This window comes from Bubalus kerabau, chromosome 17, assembly GCF_029407905.1.
Source record: "Bubalus kerabau isolate K-KA32 ecotype Philippines breed swamp buffalo chromosome 17, PCC_UOA_SB_1v2, whole genome shotgun sequence".
Taxonomy (NCBI): Eukaryota; Metazoa; Chordata; class Mammalia; order Artiodactyla; family Bovidae; genus Bubalus; species Bubalus kerabau.
The window spans coordinates 51,660,763-51,677,377 of record NC_073640.1 but is presented as its reverse complement, the minus strand read 5'-3'; the positions used below and the strand labels follow the sequence as shown (position 1 = coordinate 51,677,377).

General features: G+C 60.6%; 1 protein-coding gene across 2 annotated transcripts in view; it reads right to left on the bottom strand.

Moving 5' to 3' along the window:
- ACTN4 (actinin alpha 4) overlaps nt 1-16,615 on the bottom strand; it is a 74,335-nt gene that overhangs the window by 10,602 nt on the left and 47,118 nt on the right. The window contains exons 4-11 of one of the 2 annotated variants that reach the window (XM_055553540.1): nt 14,440-14,526; nt 13,400-13,487; nt 11,434-11,512; nt 10,121-10,202; nt 8,298-8,383; nt 4,805-4,897; nt 2,972-3,202; nt 2,252-2,399 (exon numbers count right to left, since the gene is read on the bottom strand). In XM_055553540.1, coding sequence (XP_055409515.1) covers nt 2,252-2,399; nt 2,972-3,202; nt 4,805-4,897; nt 8,298-8,383; nt 10,121-10,202; nt 11,434-11,512; nt 13,400-13,487; nt 14,440-14,526 — 894 coding nt within the window. Of the gene's footprint in view, nt 1-2,251; nt 2,400-2,971; nt 3,203-4,804; nt 4,898-8,297; nt 8,384-9,313; nt 9,400-10,120; nt 10,203-11,433; nt 11,513-13,399; nt 13,488-14,439; nt 14,527-16,615 lie in introns of both variants that reach the window. The other variant, XM_055553539.1, reaches the window with a different exon arrangement.

Here is a 16,615-nt window from a genome sequence, read left to right as displayed (position 1 = left end):
AGCGGGGCCGGTCTGCCCTGTGGTGCGTAATTGGTGGTTCAGAGGACAGAGGCTTCAGGTCTCGGGAATGAGAATGGACAGCCCTGCCCAGTGGCTCCGGGCCGACGCGAGGGGGAGGGCTGGATGCCAGAGTGCCTGAGGGGAGGCGGGGCCAGGGCATGTGGAGGCCGATGGAGCGGCTGGGCCCTGGCTGAAGCCTGGACCCACTTCTAAACGCCTTCAGGTGAAGGCCGGCCAGGTTCCAGGGAAGCAGCTCTGAGGGCCCATCACCCCTCCTCCCCTGGGCCTCAGGAGGCCCTCTTCCAGGCCTCTTGGAGCCCCAGGAGAGAGGCTGAAGGGCTGACAAGAGGCCCCCAGGAGGCAAACACACAGGGATGGTCCTCAGAGACCAAGGAAGGATGACGGAGAGAGATGACATGGATGATGGCAGATGGTTCAGTCCAAGTGGGGGACACGGGTGCTCTAAAACCCACTTAAACGACAAGGGACCTCTGACGAGAGAAATGGCAAAACTGGCTGGTCTCTGAGCTCCCTGGGCAGGAACCTTTCCCCACCTGGGAAACTGCTGACCACAGCGAAGGGGCTCGAGAGATGTTTGTTGACTGAGTGAATGAAGAACCAACAAATGAACTACACGCCAATGCCCCTCCCCTCAGGTCTGAGGGGCAGAACCCACGAGCGTGGCTTCTGCGAGGCAGAGGGAGGCACCTGCCTCCCAGCACGGACTTCGTGGTCCTCGCCTGGCCTTCCAGCTCCCCCTGCTCCGCATCCCTCCCCTGGCACAGGAGGGCCAGGATCCTCAGGAACTCCTGTGAGGAGGGCATTTGCTGGGCAGCAGCCAGGGACATGGATGACACGGGCCCCAGTCAGCACAGCCCACAGAGCCTCGTGTCCACGTGCCGGCAGAGGCGGGCCGGCTCCATGTGGGCGCCTCTGGGTGGGTCTTAGCAACTGGCCAGGGTTGGGGCTGCCTGCCAAAGGGCTTCCCAGGTGGTGATAGTATTAAAGAACCTGGTGGTCAATGCGGGAAATGCAGAAGACCCAGGTTTGATGCCTGGGTCGGGAAGATCCCCTGGAGGAGAGCGTGACAACCCACTCCAGTATTCTTGCCTGGAGAATCCCATGGACAGAGGAGCCTGGTGGGCTACAGCCCATGGGGTTGCAAAGAGTTGGAACAACTGAAGCAACTGAGTATGCAAGCATGCACACCAAATAGCTGGGCGGGTGGGGGGGGCTGGAGGAGCCCCCGGGGGCTCAGTGAGGATCTTGTGGGGGACCAGGAGGGTGGGAGGAAGAACCACACTGAGCAATGCAAGGAAGCATGAAACCAGTTCAGCAGAGTGGTCACAGGAGGGCGAAGCAGAGCGGGAAGGAGGTGGCCAGAGTGGGAGGGTGGGAGCCCCGTGGAAGGCCCTCAGCGTTCCCAAGCGCTGGCCGTTTCCTGAAGGCTCTCAGGCCCTTGGGATCTGGGATCTCAGCCTGGTGTGGGTCCCAGCTGAGGGCCAGGACGTGATGGAATCCCGCAGCCCGAGCCAAGAGAACAGGCAGCTGTGGAGCTGCCGAGAAACTGGGGTCACTGCAGCCCTTCTGGGAGAAGGCATCCCGTGGAAGGCAAGCCCCCCCGGGGGAGGCATGGGGTGGGGCGGAGGTGAGAAAGAGCTCCCGTGGGGGGCCACACCGAAGGCTGGTCAGTGAGCGGCACCTGCAAGTCGGGCAGCAGGGCCAGGAGGTGGCTCTGTGGCCTGGTCTAAGGACCGTGCTTCGGACCCCAGGCTGGCCAGGACAGGCTCTTCAGCGTGAGGTTCACGGTCTCAAAGGGTGAGGGGGACGGAAGGCAGGCTGTGTGAACCCAGGCTGCCGGAGCAGGGCGAGCCTGCCCCTGGCCCCACTGGCCTGGAGGGGTGCTGTCCTCAGGGCAGACGGGCAGGCCTGGGGGTCATGTCCCTAAACAGCCAACCCAGGGCTGCATTCTCAGATGACCCAGGAAGGGGCCCACCTGTGAGTGATCTCCAGGCCAGAGCAGCCTGGGGAGACCTAGCCCCAAGCTGTTCCTTGCTGCCCAGGGCTGGATGCACCCAAAGCGTCATTTGTGACACGTGTGTTCCGAGGCAGCAAAAAAGGGAGCCTAAGAAACAGACAAAGCCTACACAGGCAGCAGGGGCTGTGTGTGTGCAAGTGTCTGCATGTATGTGTGAGCACGTGCGTGTGTCTGAGAGCCAGGAAAGGAGGGCGGGAGCAGGGAGGGCTGTACCATCGGTCCAGGCCTCGTGGATGGAGGCCTTCTGCCGGAACTTCTCTGCCAGGTGGTCGAGCCGCTCCAGCCGGCGGATCTCGTTCAGCAGCCACTCCTCGTAGCCCTTCTCGGCCTGCTCCAGGTGCTGCCAGCCGTTGTTGATGTCCTGTGGGGGCAGGAGAGGGCGGGGCTACATGGGGGGCTGGGGCACCCAGCGGGGCAGTGCCTCCCAGAGGGATGCTCACAGAAGGCAGAGAAACGGGCGGGGTCACACGTCGCCCTGCTCTGCTGTACCTGCACGCCTGCACAGGGCCCCGCACGAGGCAGGTGCAGTCTACACCTTCCGACTAAACGAATGAGTGACACGGAATGAATGAATGCCCCCATGGTGCTATGGGAATCAGAAGGTGCCTGTGCAGTGATTATCACCCTCTCCTGGAAAGGGATCTCAAGCACTTGGAGGTCTGGGAGTCCCAGCCAAATGAAGGTCCAAATTCAAATGACTCCAAACTATGGTGTGGTCTTGGGATGAGAGTAAAACTCCTGGGAGTGATGCGGGGAAACGAAACAGTCAAGTGTCAAGTGTATGCCCCACGGCGCCTTGCACCCGGATCTGTGCGTTCTAGTTCAGAAAGACTGTGCAGGCCAGACAATACGCCTGGGGGTGGCCTGGAGCTGCCCCTCCACCCCTCACGGGGCTTCTGTGGCTCCGTAGGCCTCCTGGGCCCTGGCACTCACCGACACCATCTTGCCCTCAGAGGGCATGAAGGCAGGCCGGTTGCTGAGGCGCAGCTTGGTCTGCAGCGTGTTGAAGTTGATCTCCAGCTGGCACTTCTCCTGCACCTTCGGCGGCTTGTGGACCCGCCGGTAGTCGCGGAAGTCCTCCAGCTTCTGCTGCATCTCCTGGATGGTTTTCTGCGGCACGCGGTCCTCCAGCCAGGGGATGGTGCGCCGGATCCACTCCAGGAGCTGTGGGCCCACGAAAAGTCGGGGTGACCTTTGCAGGGGACCCGCCGACAGGTGACAAGGCTGCCTCCAGCTCATGGGCACATGGGACCTGGATCTTCGAGGATCCCATCTTGGGGGATCACCCCTGCTGTCCAGCCTGACTTCTCCATGATTCCCCATGGGCATCCCATGGCCAGGGATTCTGGGAATATCACTCCTGCTGGAATCACAGTGCTGTTCTCTGGCTACTTTCTGCTTCTGCCTTTGCTCTTGGTCTTCCTCCCTCCTCTAAGCAGGATGGCCTCAATGCAGACATCCCTGTGGGCGCACCGCCCCCATCAGGCCCGCACAAAAATCCACTGTCGCCATACGCAACAGTATTTGAGAACCTTGCTGCATCCCGTTCACCAACTGTAAGTGCCCCAAGGCAGGGCTGGCCACACGCCTGGCTCAATCTGGGGTGGTTGGTGCCAGGCGCAGGGCCTGGGCACAGGAAACTAGACAGTACAATTGAAAAAAGAAAGTGACCTGTACTTTTATGAGCCACTCGTGTCTTTGATGGAGTGAAGACCGGGTACAAACGAGCAAACAAACTGGACATCCCAGAACAATCCCAGGAGAGTAAGATCAGTCACCACGCAGGCAGATGTGCCAGCCGCAGGCAGGATAAGAAAACCGAGGCCCAAGGCCTCCACGGTGTTCACTTCTGGGTGCCTGGCACCGCCTGCCCTCTGTTGGGCAAGGCTGGGACTCTGGACACAGCCCCTTAACCTTTCCTTGGTGTTGGCAGCGATGGTGGTACCAGGTGGTAGATTTCTCTTGTTTAAAGTATCTTTAACTTTGCAAAAGAAAAAGTTGGCCGCTATAGGTGGCCTGGAAATATTTCCCAAATTTTCCTGGTCTGTGAAATCTCAGAGTCTGGGGAACACTGATCTAGAAGAGCAGTCAAACGGCTCCTCCTGCGCAGCATAGATGCCAAGAGGGTAACAGGAGTTCCCTCCTCACAGGGGACCTGCCGTGACAGACAGCCATCCTGTCTGTCGCTGTATCGGATCTCGGGTGTCTCTCCATCCTACCAAATCAGGCTTCTGTGTGCAGGACACGGGGACAGGAATTTTTGCATAGGGGTGGGAACTTTTAAAAAAGCTCCTTTAAAATTTTTTTTTTAAATAAAGGGACTTCCCTGGTGATCCACTGGTTAAGACTCTGTGCTTCCACTCTAGGGGGTGTGGGTTTGATCCCTGGGTCAGGGAACTAATATTTTTTTTGTGTGGCGTGCCCAACAGATTTTTAAAAAATAAAATAAAAAGCTCCCCAGCTGATTCTAATGCAGTGGGAAAAACCCTGTCCCTAGGTATCTCTGTAGGAAGCCAGGCTCGGGGTGCCAGGAGCCAATAAGCTCGGTGGCACATCACTCTGACCCTCAGTCCTGTGAAACCATGCGCACTGGCGTGGTCAAACTGCACTCTGTAGCCCTGTGAGCCTCCCTAGAAGGCCTCGCTGCCGTCCTTGCTCTCTGCTCCGCAGGTGTCACATGGACTCGGGCCAAGGGTAATGAGAGGGGACCGACCCCTCAGCTCTGGCGGGGCCACCGGGGGAGGGCGGGGGCGAGCGGTCACTCACGTCGCTGGCCAGCCTCTCATAATCTTCCATCAGGTGCTCGTTCTCCTGGTTGACGGCCAGCACCTTGCAGATCCGGTTGGCAGCGGTCTCAGCCTGGGTCGGGGGACGGGGTTGGGGGGGAAGCGCACACAGTCAGGGCTGCCTGGGGGCTGCTGACCCTCCCTCCTGACAGGCAGGTCCCCTGAACGCTGGCACGTCCGTGGCCCACACAGAAGGCCCCGAGGTGGGGAGGAGAGGAAGCACAGAGCCAGCAAGAGGGTGCCCTGAATGGCTGAGTCCTGACAGGCCTTGCTGGGGTCCTTGAAGCTGACTGCTAAGGCCCCTGCTCGGGGAGCCGGGCCTGTGTGCTCTCTCCGCTTGGACCCTGGAAGTGTTGAAGTACCCTAATGTGGGGGAAATGGACTCAGAGGCCCACAGAGAGGAGGCCTGAGTGAGGCTGAGTAGGGTCATCCACGCAGCTGAGCCTGGAAGGACCCGCCCCTTGGCTGGGAAGGGAGGCTGCACCAGGGAGCCCTGGGGCGTGGGCAGAGGAGGGGGTGCCGGTGTCCCCCAGAGCAGGCTGGTGGTGGGTGCATGGGCAGAGCACACCTGGCCCCTTTCCTATCCCCCCCAGAGAAGGCTGCCGCTGGCTGGGCGGGCAGAGGTCCTGATCCACAGGGTGGAGGGGAGCCGGGGCTCCCGAGAGCGGGGCGCGGCGCCAACAGTGACTAGTCTCTGCCCCAAACTACAGGGTGGGTCCTGCTGTGGGGGGAGGGGGGGGCGGGCGGGGAATGCAAGAACAGGAGGAGGAGGGTGAGGGATGGCACACAGAGACCAGGTACCTTTTGGGAAGCACAGAAAGCCTCCAAGAAGAAGAGTTGAAAACGGCAACAGAACAGGAACAGAAATAGTGAGGAGGGTCTACAGAGCGGTGGGGAAGGAAAACAGAGAGGCTTGGGGATGGCTCCAGCCCTGCTGACGCCCGCCTCTCTCCTCCACACACAGGTGGGGAGGGGAGTGGGGGGCCAGCTGCGGCTGGTGTGCGCACACACACACACACACACGCACACCTGCTGCATGCTGCAGGACACTCGCCAACGAGCCCCAGAGGGGAGGCTCGCGAAGGCCTTGGCCAGCGAACACTCAGCCCCGAGTGAGCGCAGGAAGCAGAGCCCAGGTCGCAGCCTGCAGGGAAATCCCTGACCCCCAGCCTGGAGAGATGACCAGACCGGCCCCCCAAGTTCAGCTCCACCCTGCCAGGCAGGCCCCGCGAAGGTGTGGGCTGATGGGCAGGAGTGTTTTGTTTCGAGGCTGAATTCCTGGCACCCGGCTCGGGGCTTGGCATGTCTGAGGGACTCAGAGCTGATGAATGAATGAGCGAGCAAAGGACAAAGAGCAGATGCTTTTGTGAGTAGAAATAAACCATCAGGAGAGGACGGGCATACGTGGGGCGAGGACTAGGGCTGCCCTGCATTCATGAAATGAAACAAAACCCAGAGAGCACTCTTTTAAGAGGCCTGATGGAGCCTCTGGGGAAAAGACGGTGGCAATAACACAAGCATTACGGGGCTCTCCTGAGAAGTAAACAGGCAGGGGGAAGCTAGAGAGGCCTGTATGCTGCATGTCCCTGGTGACCCGCAGCTCCCCAGAGGCTGGCCTTTATTTCCTCCCTAACGAGAGAGGCCCAGCTCCCTCAAAAACTCCCAGATGTTGGGGCTTCCCTGGTGTCTAGTGGTTAGGACTCCCTGCTTCCACTGCAGGGGGCGCTACTCTGGGAACTAAGATCCCAAACTCCTAGGGGTAAAAAACACCAAAAAAACCTCCCAAATGCTCTGACCTGGGCTTTCCGGCCGGCATCCCCTCCCACAGATGCCTCCAGGCCTCTGGTCCCCCACCCTGGAGTCCTGCTATAAGCACCAGAGGGCAGTTTGGGCAGAGAGAAGACACGCCCTTCAGGGCAGTGTGGTCGCAGCGAGGCTGGCGAGGGGCCCGTGGAGCAGGGAGGCCCACAGCAAACGTGCTATCAGTGGGGGTTTGTGGCCAGGAATCTCCCACCCCACCCCGTTTTCCCTCTAGGGTGAGGGGTCCCCTCCACCTCCCTGCCTGTGCCAAAGGCACCCCCAGTCTCCCCACCGCCAGGAGAACACATCAAACACATACTCCAGCCACGTGCTGGGGAGGCTGCTCCCACTGCCAGGCCGTGTGCAGGGCGCTCATGGGGCCAGACACTGTCCTGAGCCCTTGGCCTGCTCATTTCACCCTCAGACGATCCTGAGGAGGGTGCTGGTCTGCTCCCCATTATACATGTGGGAGAAGGGAGGTGAGGGCCTTCTCCGAGGTCACACTGCTGAGCAGCGACAGAGCAGGGACCCCTGGCAGACTGCCCGCAGGAAGGCCTTGCTGGACCTGGGGCTCTGAGGCAGGCAGCAGTCAAAGTCCCCATCCCGTGACTTGTGTCCCCCTCTTGTAAGTGGGGATACCGGGGCCCGCCCACTCCTGGCGTGGGCATGGGCCGCTGACAGCCCGTGCACATGGAGTGTCTGGAGGTCCTAGCATGCAGCTGCGGGAGGGCTACATTGCTTCAGCTGTGTCCAACTCTGTGTGACCCCACGGACTGTAGCCCGCCAGGGTTTCTCTAGGCAGGAATACTGGAGTGGGTTGCCGTGTCCTCCTCCAGGGCATCTTCTCGACCCAGGGATTGAACCCATGTCTCTTATGTCTCCTGCACTGACAGGCGGTTCTTAGCACCACCTGGGAAGCACGCAGTTACTGCTCGATAAATAGCTCATTTCTTGGTCTTCTCTCTGCCCAACTGCTAACCGGGACACAGAATCAAATTGCTGGGAATACACTGCAGGCCAAAACCAGGCATGCAGGAGGCAGGAGGAGGGGACAGAGGTGTCCAGGCCTCCAGGCAGCAGGGGCAGCTCTAGTGAGAAGTCGGCTGGGCTCAGGGAGGGCAACCCCAGGGAACAGACCCTCTGACTCCCTGCTTGCAGTGGTGGGGCTGTTGGGGGCAGGGGCCCTGTGACCTGGGCCCCTGGAATCAGAGACGGGCCGGGCCTGGGGCGTTTGCTGGGGGAAGGAGCCGCAGAGCAGGGCAGGAGAGCCAGCATTCCCAGTGGGGACATGGCCGCTGCGGCAGGCGGGCGGCCGGGCATGGATCAGGGAAAGAGGGGGACAGCTGAGAGCAGGTGCACAGGCCCCAGCTGCGCCCCGCTGTCTGAGGTGATACTGGGACTCGACTGCCTTGTCTAGAGAAAACCGGGACCAGCCGCCACTTCACAGGGTGGGCTGTATCCATGGAGGGACTCGTGGGACTGTCTGTGGCGTCTCAGCCCTGGACCAGTGCCGGCTGGGTGATGGCCATGGAGGCTCAGCGTCACAAGAACCTTCCAGGCTGGGTCAGTCCTCAGCCCGGACACTGGGATGGTGGGATGGTGGTGGTGGGGGGGGGGTTGGCAAGGGTGAGTCTCCGGCCACAGCAGTGAAGGTACTCCCGCCCCCAGCTCACCTTTTGAGCCCCTGAGAAAGCGTGGTAGAAGCAGGACACGTAAGTCATGATGGCTTTCTCATCTGGCCTCAGAGTGCCTACAATATCTGCGCAGAGAGAGAGAGAGAGAGAGAGGCAGGAGAGAGTGAAAGATGCAGGAAGGGCGGCTGAGGCCGGGCCCGAGGCTCATGCGGGAAGGATAGCGCTGGCTCTGGACTGGAAGCCAGACCCCGGCTCCAGCCTGCATGGGCGCGTCTTGCCGAAGTTTTGCAGAGGGGAAGGGGCGACATCCGAAAGGGACAGATTCCTTTCCTAACCAGATCCGGGTTTGGGACACAGCGGAAGCCTTGGTTGGGGCTGGGGGGATCTTGCTTGCATTATTTGATCTTTCTGAAAACATACGCAGGATCCATGTCCTGTGTGACCACCTACCACCTGAGCACAAACCCCTAATCATCTCCCTGGGGTCTCAGAATGAAACCCAAACTCCAGGACTACAATGTCTCCCCAGAAGGTCTCTGCCACCTTCTCCAACCTCATCTTCCTCTGCTCCCCAGCCATTCCTTGGCCCTGCCATTGATGCCTCAGGACCTTTGCACTTGCTCCCCGTCTATCTGGAACACTCCGCAGCTCCTGCTCATCGCCCTCTCCTCGCCAGTGAGGATCCCAGTGCCTCCCACCATGCCGTCTGTGCACTCTCCTACTCCTCTCACGTATGTTACTTTCTCTGTGGACCTGCTCGTTGTCTGTCTTGCCCACTAGGCTGTAAGCTCCATGAGGGTAGGGGCCCTGCCTGACTCGGTCACTGACTGTATGTACTGCACTGAAGGAGGGGGGTGAGCTCTGAGGCGCTCGAGAGATACTACGAGCAGGGAGAGGCTAAACGGGCAGTGACGCCAAGGAGCCGGGGGGATGGCTTCCAGTCGGAGAGTGGCCACTGCCGTCTGCAAGAGAAATGAGGTGAGTGCGGGAGGAGAGAGGCAGCAGCGGCATTGGGCGGTGGCGGCGAGGTGGGCCTGCCTGGCCCTGCCCGGTACCTTCTGCGCTCCCGAAAAGGCATGGTAGAAGCTGGACACATAGGTCATTATGGCCTTCTCGTCGGGCCGGGCCGTATTCACGATGTCTGTAAGTGAACGACAAGGGTTAAACTGCCCCAGCGGGGGTGGGGACGGGCGCTCACGGAGACGCACGGGCTCCCCAGGCCACAGCAGGAGTCCTGGGAGAAGGACCCTCGGAGCCGATTCCACGACCCTGGGCGACTCCAGTGGGCTTGGCCAGCCCCTCGGCCCCTGCATCCCCCATGGTCACCGGAAAGGCCAAGGCTGTGGGAAATGGGATTAAGACGAGGCCACTTCCTCTCTCTGAGAACGGCCTCAAGGGGCTGGTAGACGGTCAGCCCCAGGGGCCGCCAGAGGCCAGAGGCGGGGGTCCTGGCCGGGGTGGTGCGTGGCTGGGAAACGGAGCAAAGCCGGAAAAGGAAAACAGCATTCCACTCTGTGGGCTCCAGATCTCCAGCCTGTGGCAGGCAGGAAGGTGGAGGCCTTGGTTATTCACAGAAGCCGACCCTCCCAGTGACCGAGGGGCGGGACCAGTCAGGAAGGGCTATGGTGGGGGTGCCGGGGCCCAGGCCCCAGGGGCGGCCCTAAGAGCTGGTCCCTTCAAGGACCCCTTCCCCACCAACTCCAACCCAGGCTGCTCCCGCCTGGGCGCCCTGGGTGACGACACCATTATTCCCGGTTCAAGCAGATTTGCTCAGGTGTTCCGGCTGGCTCCGCCAGCTCCGAGGTCACCCCAAGACATGCCCGTAAAACAGCGTGCTGACAGAGCAAGAGGGATGTACTTACCCTCTGCATCTAGCATCTTGGGGATGTCGAGGTATTTCTCAGCCACTTCGAAGGCATTGTTCAGGTTGGTGACGGGGTCATCCTGGGGGAGGGAGGCGAGGGAAGGAGGAGAAACATGGTCAGGGGCAGGACGCACAAGCAGAGGGAACAAGGGCTGGGCCCGAAGGGTGGGATCCTGGGGAGAGCTGGAACTGGAAATGTTCCTTCAGGCAGTTCTCAGCCACCTGCGCTGTGCAGGGAGTTGGGGGCGCGGCGGACACACCTGGATAAAGGAACGCTGCTGGAAATCTTTGGGGGGCTAACTGTGCACCTTTCCTTCAGAAAAAAACACAGGCGTGCTCTTTCCTTAGAATTTCCAGCCATCCCTGGGTCCCAGATTAAGACCCCTGCCCTGAAACATTGATCCAGACCTGAGAGCGCAGTGGGGTGTGGGCATGGGGGTGGGGAGCAGAAAGCCTCTGCGTTCTAAGCTCAGCCCAGCTCACAGGACGGGAGCCCACTTCACACTGACCTTCCCTCACGGGCCTCTCCCACTCTCCAGCTACAGCCCAATTCAATTAATTGATTAGTGGCTGTGGCCTGAGTGGGCTGAGTGCAGGCCTGGGCACCCCCGTCCCCCAATCTGGGCCCCCATCTGGGATGATGCTCTTTCTCTCTGGCCCTAGGCTGCCTCCCCCATGGGCCCTGCCCCACGAGGCCAGCTCAGGAGCGCCTTCCTTCTTCTGTAGCATGGGTTCCCCCGTGATGGTTCAGAATTCCTTACCCCTCCCCACTGGGCAGAGCGTGAATGCTTCCAGAATCTAGAGGGTTATGGAAGGGGAGCTGGGGACCTCCCTGGTGGTCCAGTGTTAAGAATCCGCCTTCCAATGCAGGGGACTCGGGTTCGATCCCTGGTCGGGGAACTAAGATTCCACATGCCAAGCGGCAATTAATTAATCCCGTGTGCCACAACGACTGAGCCCTCACGCCACAACTAGAGAGAAGCCTGCCCGCCCCAACTAGGACCTGATAAAGTCATAAGTAAATAAATAAAAAGGAAGTGGAACTGGAAGGCATTGTCGGCCAGGATCTCCCATAACCCCTGGCAGCTCAAGGAGGGAGAAGGGGACAGGTCCCAAGGGGAGCAAAGTAGGCGAGATCAGCCACCAAGCCTGGGGTTTCCTGATGGCTGGCACAGGGCCCTCCTGGTCTGCCCATCTGAGCACAGAGTTTAGCTCTGGACACCAGCAACAGATGGGCTGGGGGCAGTGGCCCAGAGTCAGGGTCAGAGTTGGGGTGTCTGTGGGCCACTGAGGGGAGCGAGAGATGCGTACCTTTCTCAGCTTGTCGTACTCGATCAGCTCTGGTCTGTGCCGGTGGATCAGGGCGTTGAAGGCAAGACCGTCCTTCCAGCTGGGGATGGAAAGGCCAAGGTTGTGAGGAGGGCCCCCATGGTCATGAGTGGCTATGGGCCGTGAGCACACAGGAATGACTACCTCCCACTCAGCGAGGGGGTCTCGAGAGTGTGCCTGGCTGGCTGTGAGCCTGGCTGCTGGAGCCGGACCGTCTGGGGGAAAACCCCACCCCTTCCTCTGTCAGTGCAACCTTAGGCAAGTCCCCTATCTCCTGCAACCTCAGGTTCCACATCTGCCAAATAGGGATAATACAGTGCCTACACGTCATCGGGCTGTTGTGAGGATGAGTAACTGTGTGAGGCTGAGGCCGATACCTGACACGTGACAAGCGCTTTATGACTGCTCGTTACCGGGGTAGCTGTGCCCCGCTGAGCACTGCCGTGCGTGGCCCCACTGAGCCGGACAGGCCTGTGCTGCGGGCCCTCTGCACCTTGGCTGACCTGACCGGTGTGCCGGCTAAATGCCGGGATGTGGCTTGGCGTGAGGGGCTCTGTTCAGAGGGAAATGACAGCTGGTCACAGGCCAGACTGGTCACATTTCCCTGCCCGGGAACCTCTAAGGCAGGGGTCCCCAACTTCTGGGGTGTACACGGGTACCTCCTGTCAGGTCAGTGGCAGCATCAGGTTAGAAATAAAGTTGAGAGTAAATAGAATGGGCTTGAATCATCCCAAAACTACGCCCTGCCTCCCACCCTGAGAGAGAGGAATGGTCCGTGGAAGAACTGTCTTCCATGAAACCAGTTCCTGCTGCCAAAGAGGCTGGGGGCCGCTGCTCTAAGGGCTGGCTCTTCCGGAGGTCAGGCTTACTGGCATCTCACACAGACCCCCTCTCTGAGCATGGCACTCCTGCTGGTTACCTTCTGCCACCTTATCCTATTTCATTGTCTTTCTTCGGCCCTTCTCACTACTCGGAATTAGGCCGGTTCCTTCACACCTTTGTGAACTACTGGTCCCCGGCTGGGGTGTGACCTTCCAAGGGCAGGGACTTGATCTTGGCGCTAGTCTATTCCCACTCTTGGCAAGAAGTAGGCACTCCACAGGTACTGAGTGACTGAATAAATAAACGAATGAGAAGTGCACGGAGGACCAGCTAGCTGGGAAGGAAGGAGACGTGGAGGAGATCAAGGGAGGGACTGCACGCTATGAATGGCTGAGCACAGTGGTCTCCGACGCCCAGTGCAGGGCCCTGGGGAGCCTGAGGACACAGCAGGACCTCTGTGGACACTGGAAAACCCCGTTCTTCATCCCTGTGTTTGCCCTCTCCCTGGACCATCCACCCCAGGAAGACAGCAGAGGCTCAGAGGGGTGAAGTCACGGTCATGTCAGATCTGGCCTCAAGGCCACCCAAAAGCCTGCATGCCTAATCCCCAGGCCGTGCCATACTCCCAGATCTCCCACTGACCATGCCTGCCTTGTGGACACACTCATTTTCTGCCCTGACCAGAGGCAGAGCAGGCTTATTGCGGCTGAGTCCTGTTCCGCTAATAGACACAGGGCACATTTCCCCTGACGCTAAACTCACTGGGACAGCAGCTTCCTCTTGAGGGGTCAAAACAAAGGAAGAGCTTTGCTGCTGCTTCTGAGTTACCTGACTTGGGGAAGAAGACTCTACAGGGCCTCCCACAGGTGCCGGGTCACAAGGCCTTCAGCCCGGGACAGTGAGCTGACTGCCACCTCCCCCAAGGCACGCAGGGACCTTCCCAGGGATTCATGGAAGCCAGTGTGAGGGAGGGGGGGGAGCACTCCTGAAAGCTGGCACCTCACAGACCCTGACAAAACCACAGGAAGAGGGCCAGGGTGGGGGTGGGGATGGGGCCGACCAGCATCTCAAGTCCTGGGAAGCAGCATGGGGATGATGTGGGCCAGGCCCTCGGCCAGCCGCTCACCTGATGTGGAAGTTCTGCACGTTGACGTTCTTGTACGGGGCCGTCTTTCTCTGGCACCAGAGGAGGAGCCCCTCCTTGGCAGAGGTCTCTGCAGAACACACGAGGACAGTGAGCCCAGGCTCACAGCTAAAGGGACAGCACCCAGGGCGGGTGGGTCACCCTTGGGTCTCAGGCATAAGAGGCAGAGAGAAGCTGGGGGAAGAGGCCCTTGGACGGGGCAGCCGCAGTGTGGGTGCCCCTTCTGGATCCTAGCTGCACGCCAGGCCCCAGAAGCAGTCACTCACCTGGGGTCACCCTGGAAGTGACAGTGACAGGGCAGTGCCAGGGCCTGAACCTGAGCCGTTTCTGACCCCAAAGCCTATGCCCGGCGGGACACGCTGCCAGACAAGCGCCTGACGCAGGCCCCAGCTTCTTGAACAAGGCCCCGAGAGCAGGCTGCCCGCTCAGGGGCCGGCTGCAGCTTTGAGGAAGCAGGGTGGGAGCGCCCCAGGAGGTCCCTCCAGTCCCTGTGGGTAGCGCCCCGTGGACTGTCCTCAGCAGACTGGGCATGCTATGAGGGCAGGTACCACGTGTGTCCTGGTCACCGCGCTGGCCTGTCACCAGGAGCCCCTCCACACGCTGGCCCTGTGGTTTCTCACCCTGTGCTGGCCTGGACCCTGGAGGCCAAGTCCGAGGGTGGGAGGTGGAGTGGAAACGTGGGTGCTGACGCCCCGTAGAACGAGGCCAGGCCTGACTCGATCGTGAGTCTGCTCCCAGACCGTCACATGGCGCGGTCACACCCAGTGGACGAGGGTGGTGTGAGGGTCCACTGAGAGGGCATGGCCGCACGGTCCCCCCCTCACCTGCATGTGGGCCAGCACCTCCACCCAGCACTCCCGGGCAGGGCCAGGCCCTGAGAGTCCCGTCCGGACTCAGGAAAGAGCCTCGAGGCATGAAGACAAAACACCCGAGAGTCTAACCAAGTCCCCAAAACTCGGGTGGCACCGGGGTTGAGAGAAAAGGCTGCTCTCTCTGCCGGTTGGCAGGCCACCGGCTCTCACCTTCCACAGAGATGTCCTGGATGGCGAACCTGAGGATGATGGTCCAGATCATTCCCAGGGTCATCTTCGCGTTGCCGTCCACAATCTCTGCACACAGGGAAAGGCACAGAGGGTGAGAAGCTTGTTAGAACCAGAGGGTGACTCCCCAGGCGGCCCCCGGCCCTGTCTAGAGTTCAACTCCGTCATCTGACAGAGCTGCCCAGGCCTGTCCTGCACCACCTGCGCTGGGAGAAGGTGTCCCTCAACAGGAAGCGTGGTCCCCAAAGCCTGCCGCTTGGCACCTTCAGGCTTCCTTCTGCACACGTGTTCTTAGCCACACAGGCCTCCTCCTCTCCGGGCAGCTCATTTTCGTGGCCCAGTGCAAAGGACCGCTCCCAGGCACTGTTGGGCCTGTGTTTCCGGCCCCGTCAGGTGCAGGCCACGCTAGTGTTGGTTGAGAATCTGTCCCCTTCCTTCCAACAACCAGTGCCGCCACCTCAGTCCAAGCCACTGTTGTGTCCCCCAGATCCCGATGCACCGCCTCCTCCGTCCCCGTGATCCACTCCCACGCAGCAGGGTGGTCACTTTAACGGGTGCGTCGGATTTGTGTCGAGCACCTGCTTCAGGCCCCACCATGCCTGACACAAACCGTGTGTGCTGGAGGCGGGCTCACAAGGCCTGCTCTGCGTGACCCGGCTGCTCCCTCCCCGGCACTCTCTAAGCTCTGCCCTCTTGGTGAGTCAGAGTTTGCTTGCTTTAAGGATCTCACACCTTCTGTCCCCCCAACAAAGTGCACCCCTTGCCCCCTTCCTCAGAAGGCTGGTGGTCCTTCCCAGCCTGTTCTACGTCTCTGCTTCTACGTCACCTCCCGGCTTCCCTGACTTCCCTGGCACCCTGCTCTTGCCCTCACACGCACACACTGGCTGGTTTGTCTGCTTGTTCCTGGGCTTCCGAGCTGGTACGGTGGTAAAGGATCTGCCTGACAAGCAAAAGTCATGGGTTCGATCCCTGGGTCAGGAAGATCCCCTGGAGAAGGAAATGACAACCCACTCCAGGATTCTTGCCTGGGAAATTCCACGGACAGAGGAGCCTGGTGGGCTACAGCCCATGGGGTCACAGAAGAGTCAGACACGACTGAGCGACTCAGTGGCGGCAGTAGCTGCCTATTCCTCGTCTGCCTTGTCATCAGTCCTGTACCCCCAGCACCTGGCCCAGCGAGAGACAGAGAGAGAGAGAGAGACGTGGAGCCGCGGGTGGCAGGCAGCAGGGGGCACAAGGGCCAGCTGCCGAGCTTGCACTTCCTCAGCTGACCAAAAACCACTCTCCCAGACTCCTGGGGGTGAGAGAGAAGGGTCTGGACCACACGTTCCTCAGCTTCAGCAACTTGCAGAAAAACCACTTCTGTGACGCTCAGGCACCGTGGGGCCTGGGGCCGGGTGGAGAAGTGTACGAGCAGCTGCAGACCACAGCCCATGGGCCTGACACGCCTGTGGCGGCCCTCTCAGGCCTGCAGCCCACTGCGCCTCTCACAGCCCGGATGCAGGAGGGAGGCTGGGAGAACAGAGGGAGGCTTCAAGAGACCGTGCTCACCGGCCTCGAGGACAGAAAACTCTAGGTGAGCCTGATTTGAGGAGGAGGGACAACGGTCCCCCAGAGGATGGGGCCCAGCCTTCCTGGAGGACACACTCACCAGGAGGGGGTGCGGTAGGGGGGCTCTTTAGTCACTGGAGAGGCTTCCCCCAGTGAAGCTGTGGGCTGCCGGCTGAGGGGGCTCTCTGTTTGAGGGTTTGGGGAGAGGAAATACATGCAGCTGGCTGCCTGGAGGCAGGGGAAGGACACGGTGTCTGTCCACACCTTGCCCAGGGCAGAGAACCCCAGGCCTGGAAACTAGGCCGAGCCTTCTCATGGGGTGAGAGCAGGGATTTGTCCAGGAAATCCACGCTGTGTTCCTCCTGGGTGCCGGCCACAGTGCCCGTTCCCAGCTGGTGCCCGAGAAGGCTGGTCACGGAGGGCTTAGAGAGTCCCTGTGACGGGGGGGAAGGTGGCCGCTCTCATGACACACCCACCAGCTGCTCCCTGGACCTGCAGCTGTGCCTCCGCCTCCTGACCCCACTCACAAGCCCCACGAGGAAGTCATGTTCCTGCAGCTGCTGAGACGGTGCAGAGGGACAGGGAGTCAGGGATGGCCGGGGGGGCT